This window comes from Apus apus, chromosome 1 (assembly GCF_020740795.1).
Source record: "Apus apus isolate bApuApu2 chromosome 1, bApuApu2.pri.cur, whole genome shotgun sequence".
Taxonomy (NCBI): domain Eukaryota; kingdom Metazoa; phylum Chordata; class Aves; order Apodiformes; family Apodidae; genus Apus; species Apus apus.
In genome coordinates, this window is record NC_067282.1 from 131,796,826 (window position 1) to 131,812,234 (window position 15,409).

General features: G+C 43.0%; 1 protein-coding gene across 4 annotated transcripts in view; it reads right to left on the bottom strand.

Moving 5' to 3' along the window:
* Positions 1-10,652, bottom strand: part of ITPR2 (inositol 1,4,5-trisphosphate receptor type 2) — a 270,523-nt gene extending 259,871 nt beyond the window's left edge. For 3 of the 4 annotated variants that reach the window (XM_051628013.1, XM_051628027.1, XM_051628007.1), the window contains exon 1: positions 10,551-10,652. In XM_051628013.1, the coding sequence (XP_051483973.1) occupies positions 10,551-10,642 (92 nt within the window). In that variant the 5' untranslated portion in view covers positions 10,643-10,652. Of the gene's footprint in view, positions 1-9,778; positions 9,924-10,550 lie in introns of all 4 variants that reach the window. The other variant, XM_051628016.1, reaches the window with a different exon arrangement.
* Between the last annotated feature and the right edge of the window lie 4,757 nt (positions 10,653-15,409).

Below are 15,409 nucleotides of genomic sequence, written 5' to 3' on the forward strand. Positions count from 1 at the left end.
TTCAACAGTTTGTGTTGCTTTTTTTTAACTGTCTCCTGATGTTTGCAGTTTCTAAGGCTATAAATTTGCAGGTGTAGGACCTACATCTCAGATCACCTATACAAGAACTAATGTCTTGAATCTTTGCCACTATTTTGTCAGTGACTTTTTCTGATCAGAGAACATTAAATTATATAACAAACTCATCTACAGCCTGACACAACTTATTACCTCCTTACCAACAAAAAAAAAAACACCTACAATATGCATTTAATTTTGTATTTTTATCATTTAAATAATTTTTTTCTGCATTTAATACTCTTAATATTGCCTAAAAATTACATGCTGCAATGACAGGAATGATACTAAAGGATATCTACAAAGATACTTTAAAACCTTACTTGAAGTTTGAATTTCTGGTATACATTGAAGTATTCAACTTTACTGCTGTTCCAGCAAGACTAAAATTCAAAATATTTATTACATCAATTCCTTACTTATGAAAACTGTTGAACCTTAAAGCTCAACTTAGTAAGTTCTGTCTTCAACCTGAGCAGCACTAGATATTCTCCTACCTGATTTTACATCAGCAAACATGATTTAAAACCTCATGTTAGAACAACCAAAGTCCACCAAACTCTTCACTTGACCCTTTTCAGCTCTCTCTAAAGACTCAAGCTCACCAGGACATATTTTTTCCAATTCAGAACAGGAGTGAAGTCTATGGACTGGCACCCTCACGAGTGACAGACAGCAAGGACAGGACGGTGCATTTGGCTGAAGCCAAGTCTACCTTGGCAAAAGGCAATAACCTGAGTCAGAAATTTTCCAAGATATCAAAGTAAATGCTACTAACAGGCAGTTAACCTTTCTCACTTGGCACAGTTTGTTTGGGGTTTTTTAAATTAAGCAATTTATACTTTTTTAAAAAAAATCTTTCTAGGTAGCCTTAAAACTTTCACTCTTTGATCAGAAAAACAGAACTTGCTCAGTGATGAATTTCAACACTTTTCACCACTCAAATGTACCAAAGCTCTGCCCTCAGTGTTTTAAAAACTGATACGTAGTCTTGCCCTCTTTATTGTTTCTGAACAACAACAAAAATACCAACCAGATTGAAAAGGTGACTGAGAACATTTTAGCAAAGCACACTACTGATTCAGTTATCTGGAACAACTGGCAAGCCCATCAGAAATCCAAACCCAGCCAACTTTAAAATGGCACCAGCAAGGTCACACAAAAAGCACTGTTTCCAGTTTCAAGTACTCACATACCATTATTTATTCATCCTCCTCACCTGCAAACCACATGCTCTGATTTAAACTTAGCAGAAAAAAAAACCTACTTCTAAACTTGGGACACTTCTTACACACCTTTCATTCGTGAACATTCCTATTTCCAAGCTTTTTCCCACATCCATGAGGGAGAGCAACTCACTTTTCCTTAAATGGAAGTTCAGGATATCCAAAATTCATACAGCACTTGAAGCTGGGATTTACAAATAAAGGCAGGTATTGCAAGATTTAGGATAAAACTACAGTGGTCGCATTCAACTTAGCTGCCCTCTAAAGCTGCCTAGTTAAATTTTCCACATCACAGTGCTTAAGAGGAAAAATTCCCCACAACAAAATGAAACACATCCTGCAGGGGTGGCCAGGGGATGCTTCCGTGGTGGCTTGAGTGTGCTGGTCCTCTAGCTGTCATCCAAAGCTCCCCCAGGAGGCAGGCAGGACACCGGGTGGCAGAGAGCCTCCTGTGCTTGGCCCACCTCTGCTCTGCACACAGGAAGGCCAGCACACTGGGAAGAGGAAAAACCCCCAAAACTGGGTTAATGTCTTTTAACTGTGGGCAGTAGGTATGAAAATGTTGGGCTCACCACGAGTTTAAGTAGCTTTTTCCCTGCGATTGCATGCTTTCAGCTGCCTCTGCAACATTCATTAACTTATGCATGTTAAGTGCAGGGGGAAAAAAAAAAAAAAGTGTTTGAAATTCAAACAAACCTCTAAAAGGAAATCAAGATAAGTTGTCCAAGCATTGGATCATAACAAGTTTCTGTATTTTGAGATTCATATAAAAAGCCTTGTTGTAGGGTTTGTTGATTTTTATTTAAATGACCTTGATTTTTATCTGCCAGAGGTCAAACAAAAACTTGATGACTGTTTTAATACCAATTCTGTTTACAGAAAAGAGCTGTAGTAAGTTTTACTTATAGTGTCAAAGGATAAAAACCACACTTAGATATGCTCTTCTAGCCTTCTTCTGCCAAGTAATTTCACATAAATTTTATTCCCATGCCCTCACTCATGTGGCAGTAACAACCTGAAGGTGCACTTCAAATGTCCAAAGCTTATTATATAAGAAGATTACTGGAGTACCACAATTCATTATATATAATCTTAGTTGTTACAAAAGCATTGGAAAGCAGTATGGGATCATGTCAGTAAGGACTGCTGTGCCTTTACACAAAGAATTGCAAAAAGTACCACAGCCAAACTTAAAACTGCTATTTCTTTCTGTGGAACTGACTTTGTAACTCAGACTTGCCATTGGAGAAGGTAGTAGCATTATGCATTTTCCTAAACACCACCAAAAACCCTGGCAAAAAAAACCCAGATATTTAACTGCTTGAGACCATGTTAGCCTCAGCAGAAACCTCCACCATTTGAAATACCAAAGCAAACAGTGGCAGGTTCATTTCTTCTGTGTAGAGTAATTTGAAAATAAGACAGTTTGCCAGTAGCTTTGATAACTATTTTCTGTCAACAGAAGACTGCAGATCTCTCAGCAACTGTCCATCTTCAGTTCCTCTTCAGCTCTACCTTCTTCCTAATAGTGCTGCCTTCTAGACCATGCACATCAGTTACTGCCCCACCGCAAACATGTACTACTTTCCTCACACCCTTGCCCAGCTGATTCCTCCACTGCCTCACCCTCCACTCACCAAAACACCCCTCTGCACCCATCTTCCCTCTCTCCTCTTCATCATCCAGGGGCCAGCAAGGGAGCACCAGAAGGACAGTGGAAACAGTGCTCTTGTTTTCTCTTCTGCAACCCCATGGTTGCTAATCAGCCAGCAGAAGTAATGGCAAGAAAAATCCTACTCAGGTGATATGATGTATCTGTGAAGCCAACGAAAGGCTGGGGCACCTTTAGCACAAGCAGCATCTCAAGTTGCCAAACTCCAAAATATTTCTGCTAGTGCAACAGAACCCTCCAAACAGAGGCACATGAAGCAAGGTCCTGAGCAACAGGAGGGGGGAAATAAAAGCACTCATGGTTTGCAAAATCTGCCCAAAGTTTATAATGACAATTCACTTCACTAGCTAAGTCAAAAGGTAAACCTGAGAAGAAGAACCAGCACTCTGGGAGGGGATGGCTCGTCCTCAGGTACACTGGAGGACAATGCATCAGTGCTCACATGGACTCCAGGCTGCCAAGCCCAGTCAACACTTCAGGGTCCTCTTGCCTTTATTATTTAGAAACAAATAAGAAAGTTTTTAAATCACATGTTTTGTTTCTATTTAACAGCAACCAAAAATGCAAACAGATCAGTGGAAGAGGTAGACAGAGATTCAGGCACAGAAAGACAGTTGGAAAAACAGCACTAGAGCAACAAGACTACTCCTAACAATCTTTTCAGCCACTGCAGCCAAAACAGCCTCTCAAAACCTCAAGCAATACCTAATACAAGACACAAATAACAAGTACACTTTAAGGCTGTGTTTTCTGCCATTTTCTTTCCTTCTTTAACTCTTTCCAATTTTGCAATCATAACTATTACCTTGCTACAATGTAACTTCTTGGTTCAAGTTTGTCTCATATTTGAAGTGAAATGAGGTATTAAAAACAGAAGTTATTTTTACTTTTCCAGAGATAGGGAACAAAAAGTAATTGGACAACTTAAGTGCTCCTGTGCCCCCCCAGGCAAGGAAGCTGGAAACCTTGCTGCGATTCCCTTCCCATGCAGCTGCAGGTCAAGTTGGGGCCCCTTGGTGCCCAGTGTCAGCAGAGAAGTTGCCCCTGCCAGGTATCATCACCTGCTTCTCTCCAGCAAGAGGCAGGTACCAAGACAGCCCACGCAATCACAGGGATCTGAACAAAATAAATCCTTCCTCAGCTCACTGCTGTCAAAACCTGGGCAAATTTCCCAACGGGCAGAGAAGGACAAGCCCTCCATGCAGGAGGTGAAGTGGGTCTGGAGATAACACTGCTTCTTAATACAACTAAAATACACATCTCTGAGTAAGTGACAAAGCAAAACACAGACAAGGAAAAAAGTAAACTCCTGAACTATCATTCATTTTCCTTTCTCCATTATTTCTATAAATATCCCTAATCAAGTATATCAAACTCATATGAACTTCACCAGTCTCCCTTTTGCACAAGAAATAAGTGGCCTTTCAAAGCAAGCAGAAACCAGAGTTCCAAGCACGTTAAATACACGTGCAAAGGACATGGCTTTGTGCTATTGCCCAACAAACAGGCTCACACTTCAGCCAAGCAGCAGCAGCCTGCACCACTCACAGCAAAGGGCAACAGGTTTCAAACACCTCGCCGAACAGTAAGGAAATGCTGAGCAAAGAAAGGTTCATGTCCTTCTTCAGAGATAATGTTCCCAGCTGGGGAAGTAGATTGATCTCTTTCTTCTGTGGCACTTCTAAAATACAGGATAACCTTGATTTCTAGTGAGCCCAAGAAACATGTAAAAACTGTTTAATCCCCTCATTATGTAAAAGGAAGTTAAATCAGACTTTTAAGTCATGCAAGTCAAACAATCTCCGCTCTCTTTGCTGACTACTTCCCACGTTATCCATAGCCCAGCTGACAACTACAGACGCTGTGACAGCCACACCACTTGTCTCAGTTCAAGATTTGAATCCCCTCTTCTTTCCATTACTACCACACAGCTTACAGGTAAACTCACTTTTACATTAAATCAATTCGTTCCTTCCCTAAACCAAATTTTCTCTCCCCTTCTCTTTGAACCAAGGATATTACATTTTAACATACACTCTCATAAATCATAACACCGTAATTAAGTCCCTTCACACCCAAGCAGTGCTCTCTGTGCAAGTAAAACTTCTGAAACAAACTCCCTCCAGGGCTCATTACTTGCTGCATTCCCACATGGGTGCTTTGTGGAAAGCTTTGTCTCATTGTTTATTTAAAAACGGTGCTGTTGTTAGAATATTTGAGATGAGCATCAAAATAATTTTGTTATAAATGGCAAAGCTGGAGTAGTGCCTAATTGTTAATGTGAGTGGATAATTACAGAGGATATAAGCTTTGATATATGTATTGAATTGCAAGGTATGCAAGATACAGGCTTGTATTTACACAGCTACATCTCTCCTTATGTGCCATTTATTTTAAGATCAATGAAGGTATTTAATAATGCATGTAATATAGCTTATGCTTAAGGAAGTTATCACAGAAATTAAATACACCACGTAGCTGAAAAGTGTACATTAGCATATATTCAAAGTAGGTGCAGAATTCAGACCGAATCCTACACAGTATTAAAAAGCTAATTAGGAAACACATAATCAAAGCTGTCAAGTCTCATTGGTGATGTCAGTCAGGAGGATAAAGTTCCTAGGTAATAAAACATACAAGTACTTTCACCCACAGGAAAGCTGATATTCATCTTCCCTTCTTTCTTCTGGGTATTCTTATATTCTACAGGTATCAGAATTAAATTATGAATAATTCTAGTTATGCCACTCTCACTTTCTTCAAGGCTTTTATTCTTTCCTAATTATGTTCTGTCAGCTGGCACAAGAAAGAAAAATCTGCTATTAATTAAAGGATGTATACTCTGTTCCTCTTCAGACAGTAAGAGAGAAGGGCAAAAAAAATATGCACTGCTAAAAATACTACACTGGTGTGTTGTAAGCATCATCAGTAATGGTCTTCTTTCTTAGCACCATTCCCAAGGCCACCAAGATGACACATTTTAGCCTTCATTGTATTTGGAATATTTTGATTTATGCTGTTCCATAAGCATCTTCTACTTTATCTTGTCTCCTCACAAAGTACAACTGATTCAATCTGTGTGGAGTCCAACATCAATAAGACAACTAACACAGAAAAGTTCAGCAAAGGAGCCTGAATAGAACTCTGATGTTCATCTCAAGTATGGAAAGTTTAGCAAATGCTTCCACAAATTAAAAGTTATTCAAGAAAATCAACACTAAACTCAAGATACTGTGTCCAAATACTCAACAATACACTTTTTGCTGCTAATCAGAAATAAGTCTCAGCACCCCTTGCCATCCATGACTACATATTACCTAGCAGGCAGCTCCTGCTGCATGCTCCATTAATTATGTTCCATGAGGTTTCTTGCTGCTATAGCACAGAAGCACATTTATGGAGGTGAGACAGGAATGCAGCTACTGATGGTGACTAACTGGCCCATCGTCAAACTTTCCAACAGCTGATGCTGGCCATTGTTAATTATATTTTTTCCACCTCTCCAATCAAGAATTTTTTTCCCCTCATTGTACTGATAGGTGATTAATAGCAGTTCTAATCCCAGCACACATCATTGCCAGCATTTACAGCTAAAATACTGGGGAAGGTGGCCTCAAGGTTCAGACAGTGGCTTAGGACAACTTAAGATACCTGGATGCACTGCCTAGCTCTGCCAAATATGTGTCCTGTGGGACATAAAGCCTGCAACTGTGTGAAGCTAAAACACAATAAAAGCTCAAAAAATGAGGGGGGGGGGGGGGAACTATATTAGCACAGTTCAATAATCCAGTACCAAACATATCTTGAAATGGTAAAAAGTCCTTTCCCCAAACACTTCCTCTTCTGTCCTAAACTGTAAGTTTATACATTCAAAAGCATTATCCTTTCTAAAAAGGAAGAGGGGGATGGAGGGGTGGAGGGGAGGGGGGAAGCTCATGAGAGTCTTGAGATTGAAAAAGCCAGCTTGCAAATCATCAGCACCTCAGAGCAGCATCCAAACCCAGAATAAGCCCAAATCCAAGCAGAACAGAAGATCATGGAATTGCCAAAGACCTGCAGAAGCCAACGGAGAATGCTTGAGCTCTAAAACCCTCTCCTGTACCATTACCCAGAGGTGCCCCTCTCTACTTGGGATGCACAGTCTGAACCATCCTCCTGGAGACAGGTGGTTATACCTCTTCCAAAAACTGAACAAAATTGCTCTCTTTCAACACAGGTACAGGAAGAAGAATTTGGAGCAAAAGTACCTGACTTCCCTGCCCCCATCCCAGGCGACAGCACTAACCCCAGATGCGGAAGAAAGGTTCAGTTTCCTATTCTGACTAAGAGGGATCAAATGTGAAAGCAGAGCCCTCACGCTCACATCCAGAAGCTGTTGATAGTAACAACACAGTTTAGAGACAAGGACAGGAGCACCAGTTTCTTGCAGCTAAAAGAAGTGCCCCAACCTTTTGGGTCACATTTACGGAATCTCATTGTTCTGGTGATTCTCCAACCCTTTTTGTAGAGGGAGGTGTGGAAAGGCACTCCAGCCTTCACCTAGCACCACTCAGCACTCTCACCTGGACACAGGGCAAGAGGCATGGATCCCTCATTGCCTAAACAAGGAGGCTAGGACCTCCTAAAATGCACAAGAGGAAGATTTTCATACTCAGGTTATAGTAGACATTAACCTGACCCTACGCTTGATCTGAATAGCTCAGCTGCATCTTTCTCTTGCTTTTATGTTTCCTGGGGAAACTGAGCAAATTTCTGCACTAGCAAGTGAGCAAAAACTACTCTAAAAGCCATGAAAGAGCCTTTGCTTAGAAATCTCTTTCAAAAATAATCTGTTGAGCTGGTTCAACTCTTCAGGGAGTAAGGTCCACTGACGTGACAGACCTCCCCTGCTTGGAGAGGCCCTGTGCACTTTTCTATCTTGTTTTATAGAATCACCTCACACTTTAAGAAACAATTAGCCTTTGACAGCTTAAAATAAACAGGACTCTCTCCCTACTGCAGAGTAACTAGACCTGAGCTGGATTTCAAGTTCTTGCAACTGCACGAGACTACCCGATGGACCCAACAGCGTAAGTGACAAGTTAGTTTGCCCAACACCTTTCAAAGCAGCACCCTGAGCAATACAGGCAAGAGCAATAAAACAGGAACCAACATCAGCTAAATGAAGCGATCAAGCAATCATTCCCCTCCTACCCTGCTCTGTCCTCACCAATAAGGGACACCTCTGGAAGACGAGGCCACCTCTTTTCAGATACTTGCGATCAGAGGACTCTCAGGAATGTGGGAGATGCAGAAGTTTAGCAGTGGTTGCACGCCACATAAGCAGCTGGGGAAACTACTTCCCTGAAATGTACAGTTGATTATTCTGCCTCTTGTCTTGCTACAACCGGTTCAAAAGCAGTAATTCCAATAGCTGGCAGAGACAGCATGAACTGGCATTGTAACTTTGAATTTCAGTCCAAGCTCTTGTACCACCAGCAGAGGGGTCAGCATACCCACTTAGTAAACATGGGAGTTTTCCATTGGCGCCTTCACATTTCTTTCAAGGCCTTCAGCTCCTTGACTCCAGCTCTGTGGCTACCTTTACCAAGCCAGAGGGCAGGGCACAACAAGTTGTACTGAAAAGCTAACAGAGCTCCATCAGCATTGTTGAGCTCCCAGCCTGCTGCTGAAGGATAGATGCACACAGGAGTCCTGTCTCCTCCCGTGTAGTTTTCTTGGGCAGGGTTAGCTGGCTAAAAGAGAGCCTGGATAGTCTTGCTGGTTAGGGTGTTGGCTTGAGTTCAATTATTTCTTCTGGTATAAGAGCTCTCACGTGCCTCAGGCAAGCTTTGATCCTGGCTTCCCACCTATAAATCTGGGGGAAAATGTCCTGCCCTAACCCCAAGGGATGAGGGGACACACAAGAACGCCAACAGGCATTCAAGTGACACGCAGTTGTACAAGCACCAGTCACAGCAGAAAAGTCTATGGCTGTAGACAAGCAGGTATGCTCAGAAACTAGGAACGCTTCTCAACATAACAAAAAGCAAAACTACGGCAAATGTAGCTCCCCCCAGACAACAGAACACAGCAATGAGACAGAACAGCAAACCCAAACATCTCAACAACAAATTATGCCCATAAAAAAAGAAATGCTGGGGCTACAAGGATAAGAAACAATAGCCAGTGATTAACAGTTGCAGAAAGCAAGCGATTTCAGAGAGGATTTAAAATTACAAGAGTCAGCAAAACAAAAAGAGATGTGAGACGAAACAGAGTGTTACGGATAAAGAAGGCATAAAATTAACAAATAGAGGAACAAACCATGGAAAAACACTTATCAACGGGTGAAATCAGTGAACAGCAAGGATAGGAAAAAAAACATTAAAAAATATAAAGGACCTTGAACTCTTGTACAGTAACAGTACCACACCAAGTAACTTCGACATGCATTGTTTGCACTTTAATGCTTCCCATACTTCACCATACAGTTCCTGATGGAAGAGATCTCAGGACACAGGGTGATACCCAGGAACACATTAATTAGTAGCAGATCAGCCTTAGCAAGTTTAACTGTTGTCCTGAAGGTACAGCTAACGTTTAAGCGGCAAATGACACTAATGTTAACTACAGTCTGACTGCCCTGTCAATCGGATCGCTACGATTCATGCAGTGCAGGAAGGAGATGTTTCTATTGACAAAGGTTTCAAGACGTGCTTACTTTGGACATGCCACAGGGTCACTGACAACTACTGCAGCTCCCCCAGGAACATCAGAGGGAGCCACTGCACCCTCAGGACATGTCACTACAACCAAGCAACACGATGGTTCAAAGAAATACCTCAGTGTATTCCTATCATCATTCACTGTGGCTTTCTATCCTGGATTCCAAAAATGTGACTTAAGAGTGGTCCAGGTCAACAAAAACCGCAACCAAGCAGCAGCAGTTCAGCGGAGTAGCCACCGCGAAGCTACAGCTTTTCACCCTACAAAGAGAAAGAGCTCATGGCAAAAGCACCTCCCCGTCAAATTAAATATCTGATTGTAAATAGCTGATTACAAGTATCTGATCACTAACAACCGCAGGAAAGGCAAACGCAAACCAAAAAGGGATGCACGTTTAACGAGCTGGCTACGGCGACCAGCAAGAAAGCAAAGTTTCAGTCAGTCACTTCTTTGCCAAAATAATAATAATAATAATTAAAAAAATCTCCGACGTGCAATAAAATCGAGCCTCCCCCCTCAGAGAAAAAAAAAAAAAAAGAAAAAAGCTGGCTGTGGCGAATACGTAAACGCCGGAGGGCAGAGCAGAGGGTTTCTCGTACAGCGCGGAGCCCGGCCAAGGGCAGGGATCGACTGCGGTTCGGGCTGGCACGGCCCCGCAGGAGCCGAGCGGGGAGCGGGGCAGCCCCGCCGGGACCGCTGCCGGTGCCGCTCGGGCCCCGCCGCCCCGGGCCTGGGCCAGAACTTCTTTCATTCCTCCCTTCCCCGCCGCTCACCACTTCCTACTTTCCCCCGGCCGCTGCCGCCCGCTTCCTGTGCGGCGGGGCCGGCTCCCGCGGCGGGCACGGCCCGCGCCCCGCACCCCCCGCACCTCCCGCCCCCGCACTCACCCCAGCGTGCTGATGAACCCGTTGACGGAGCCCTCGGCGTACAGGGACACGATGTCCCCGATGTACAGAAAGCTGGACATTCTCTCAGACATTCTGGCTCATGCTTTAGCCGGACCCTGCCCTCCTCCTCCTCCTCCTCCTCCCCTTAAAAAAAAACGAAACGTAAAAGAAGAAGTCAGCCCGCGGCGGGGCGGGCAGGCGGGAGAGCCGCGGCGCTGCGCGGGCGGCCCGGGCGCTCAGCGCGGCCCCTGCGGCGCTGGCAGGAGCGCGGCGCCGCTGCCCTCCCTCCCTCCCGCCCTCCGCACCTCCCCCCGCCCCGCCCCGCCGGCACACGCACACACACACACACAGCCCCCGCAGAGCCGGGGTGCGGGTCCTAGCCTCCCCGGAGCGGCGGCGGGGCTTGGGCTGCGGGTCAGGTCTGCCCCTGCCCGCCCGGCAGGCAGGGTGCTGCGGGGTGTTGGTGTTGAGCTGCGGGAGCTGCCTGCGGGGCACCTGCGGGGCTGGGCACGGCTCCCGAGGGGCTGCAGCACCCGCCGGGGTGGGGGGGGGGGCCCGAGGTTACAGCCCTGCTGGGCTTAGTTCAGTCACTCTCTTTTTACGGCTTTACCAACTTCGGGTTGTTTATTATTATTATTATTATTATCATCATCATCATCATCATTATCATATCATTATTATTTATTTCCTTTTTAAATCAGACGCTAACCGTGCTGCAGTCCAGCCTAGGAATTCTCACAGCACACCTTTCCCTCAGCAAACTGACACCGGTTGAACAAAACAAAACAAAACAAAAAAAAACAACAAAACAAAAACACGCTCTAGGAAGACCCTTTTCTGCCCAGGAACGAGGGGGGCCCCCGCAGCCCGCAGAATGCAATTTTCACAGAGGGTTTAAACGATCAAAATATTTCCCCTTTCTCTCATTTTTTTCAGCCACATTTTAACCTCCTCAAAAACAACTCTCCTCGTTACAGGCAAACTCGGCAGTCGTGCTGGTTGCTCAGTGTATTTTGCCAGCAGAATGTTTGGATTGAAAAAAAACCCAAAAACAAAACAGCAACAACTCACCTAGCCTTAACAGCCTGATCAAATACTAACTCTCAAATTATAAGCACATAAAAAACTGGTTGCAGGAATGTGAGTTATAAGCTGAGGGTTTCACACTTGCATTCAGTTTCCCACATCTACAGATGACAGCCTTATGTCACTCCTGAGCATAAATTCTTGACATCAGAAAAGCTGAGTCTTCAAAGCAAAAAAAACTTTTTGCCATCTAGATGTACAGGAAAAAAAAGAAACTTATTCTGTTCTAGAGTTCTCCTTTTTTGGTTTGTTTTTTTTATGGCGAATATTTTAGATGTGTCTCTTTTTTGTACCCACCAGCGTACAAAGACACCACCAAACACCTGCACTTGCATCCTGGTTATGTAGATGTATGTATGCAGGCCCTAGCTCTGACACTTCACCAAATTCTTTCAATTCAGTCTCCTGGAGTTAAACATTTCTGGAAAAAAATACTAAGAAAAGTGGGTGCCCGAGCCTTGTTCTGGAACAAGCTCTTGCACAGGAAAACCAGAGGTGAGGTGTTTCAAGCACACATATTATAAATCCAAAAATTGGACTAAATTAAAACATACCAGAATTAGAAACTGGAAGCACTGAAGCGGGGAGAGAAGCTAAGGCTCCCTCCCCACATGCTGACTACACAAAAAAACCCCTGACCCAGGGTCCTTCCCAGGAGCCACCACACAGATGGCTCAGGCAGTCATGAAAATGTCGTTCTGGACAGTCTGCACCTGGGACTGAGCAGCAGAGGCTTTACCATGCACTGATACCCTTCTTTGCCCTCCTGACCCTGTTTACCTCAGCCATTTTATACCAGGCCTTAATGGCCTAATTAAGATACTTCAGCCAGGGAGGTGTCACGTTTCCCAGCAGTAAATGAAAGCCTGGTGTGCCTCATCAGTGGGAGTTTTCTTAAGGATGGACTTTCAGAAGTTGGCTGAGAAGGAAGTTTGCCTGTCCTCTGTAGACCTGGGAGCAAATCCCCATTTGGGACCATTCACAGCCAGGAAGGTTGAACTCTATTGCCTAAACATAGGTTATTGGGGCCATTTGAAGTGTCCTTTGATACCTGAGACATCCCTGTGGGCTGTCAGCAGGGAAGCAGGGCTGCTGTGTCCTTGACAGCTCTTCCTGCTTGTGGGTAGCTGAAAGGGGCCCACATCTTTTGGCATTACAAGAAGGTTAATTCAGGTCACTTTAGAAAACAATTATCATTTGCTTGCTGTGGCAAAGCTCAAACTGATAGGAGTCTTACACTAGTATCATCTGCCTCTTTCTCCCCCAAGGAAATCAAGGCATTGTCCTTCATTTCTAGGCTTGTTCCTCTTGGCTCAGGCTGAAGCACGCCAGCAGCTGAAAGCTGTTACCACCTCACAGCTGACATGAACTGGAAATCTCAATCCAGTTCCAAGCAGTGACGGTTATTAACTAGAAATCAGTTGTATTAATTTTTTTGTTATTTTTTTTGTGTGTGAAAATATAAAGGTCAAATACCAAAGGCAGTCAAGTATTTAAGTAAATGCTTAATTTTAAACCTGCCTCATTGAAACAGTCTGACAATCTCATTGAAGTTACCAGATTATTTGTATGCTGAAAATAAGGAAGCACTTACCACTTTTGTAGACCAGGTCTTAATTTGGTGTAAAGATCATCCTAGAAAAGCAAATCTGAGGAAACCTTGCTGATCCTCTCCTTGAAGACAGGAAACTTCAGTAGTGACGAATGCTCCTCTAGCATTTTTAACAAGCATTAACTATCTTCGATTAAAAATAATGATTGTACCTCTCTGAGTGCTAGCTTGATGAAGATAGTATCTGGAAAAATTTAATTAAAATGAAGGAGATTTTGTCATAACAAGTCTACACAGAAAAAAGCTAAATCATGGTCAGAGGCAGTAATGGAATATTGCTTCATTTATCTGGAGCAGAAATAAACCAAATTGGTTGGTAAATATGGATATTTTCACGACAGTTTTTAACCTTGCAATTAGCTGCAGGGTGAAGGTGAGGCTGCTTAGTCAATAGCTGGAATATGTTTTCCATCAGTTATCTCTGCTAATCTTTTGTTCCAAAGCTCAGAATACAGGCTTTGCTGTGAAGCAGGACACAGACACAGAAATCATCAGCTAGTGCTGACAGGCTGCCCCAGTGCATGTATTACTCTGTATGATGTAAAAGTGAAGAAGTCTTTCTTACTCAACTTTAATTTCTAGTCTATTACTTATTTTCAGAGAAGAAAATATTTCTAGTGATGTTTGCAGTGGCATTCTAAAATTACATCTCTATATAAAAGTATTTGGCAGTATTTTAATAAAGGAGATTTTACCATGATCTCTACATCCTACATTTCTATGTTCATTCTGGTGCTGAGGCATAGAAGAGAAGCAGTTTATGCACAGTGAAACACCCCACATTAGGTGTGAAAAATATACAATATTAAAATGACCTCAGACTCAAAAAACTCACCAAGTAAACAGGCCAATATCATCATATTCTTGCTCTTTTTCCACCCCTCACATCTCAGGCATATGTCTGAATTCCCAGCTCATTGTATCTAAACAGGGGAGGCTCCTGACAGAAGTTGAGACTTTTATGGATTCAAAACTGTCTGATTGGAAAGCCTTTGATCCCACACCTACACAAGCTACTTGCTGTATGAAGTTACAGATATATAGGCCACTTGGGTGAAAGCAAACCGGACCAATTAGAGGCTTATACAATAGGCAGCATTGATGTTTGTTTTCATGAAAGCAGAGGATAGTGCTTTCCAGCTGCAGGGGAAAAGAGAGAAGAGAAGAATGCTGTTAACTCTTTTTATACAATAGATATAGATGGGACCAGGCCAAAACCCAGGCAGGCATCCCAGAGCTTTAGCATGTAAGCATATGAAAATTTGGACCCAAAGCCTTGGGTTTGTTTGTCATTATTCTATTTGAATGGGGGGAAAAGGGAAGAAGGGGGAGGGGGGAAACAAGACAAGAAGAAAGATCAGACCCCTCCAGATATTTTGGTATTTAGAATCCAACTCTGATGTTAAAGCTTATCTGTAGCCAAAATATTTTTAATATACTTATCTCAAGCAACACACAATTAGCAGCTTACTTGAGGATGGCCAGGCTTTTAAAGGCACCTAAGGAAGTTTCCCACACAAGCTGGGAATGCCTATTACCTTGTGGGTGTAAATACTTGAGACAGCCTAGCTCTTCCTTGAGCACAATGGCATTTCAAAACACCTGGATGTATAAAAGACGACACTACTTGGCCTATGAATTGGATCAGAGAGTGCCAGAACAGCTTATTTTGACAGTACCCGCACACAAGAATTGATTTATTGCTGCTAGGGCTTTGTTTTATTTTGCCCATAGCAAATGTCATCAGAGTACTAGATGATTTCTTGATAGATAGCTAGATAGCTGTGGGGACTCATTTTTCCTTTTTTCTTCTAGTGGGAGTTAACTCCCTACTGATGTTATTTTAAACGACATGTTGGTATTGGTGCCATACAAAAATATTAAGCATCTGGTTAAAAGAAAGAACAGAATACCCAGAGGAAAAAGAGCCCTGACAGAGATAAATGTGATTTAGTAACATAATAAACCAGAAGTGTAGTGAATAATGCAAAATCAGCACAATTATTTGATTACAAATGAGAAGACCGGAATATGGAGCATTCAGTGCTGGTCTACCTACTTTATTCAACCTGGCTGAGTAGGAACAGGAAATTCTAGCTAAATTCCTAACACCTAGTTTTATAAATTAATTTCTACTGGAAGGAAAGGCTTTTTTCTCAAC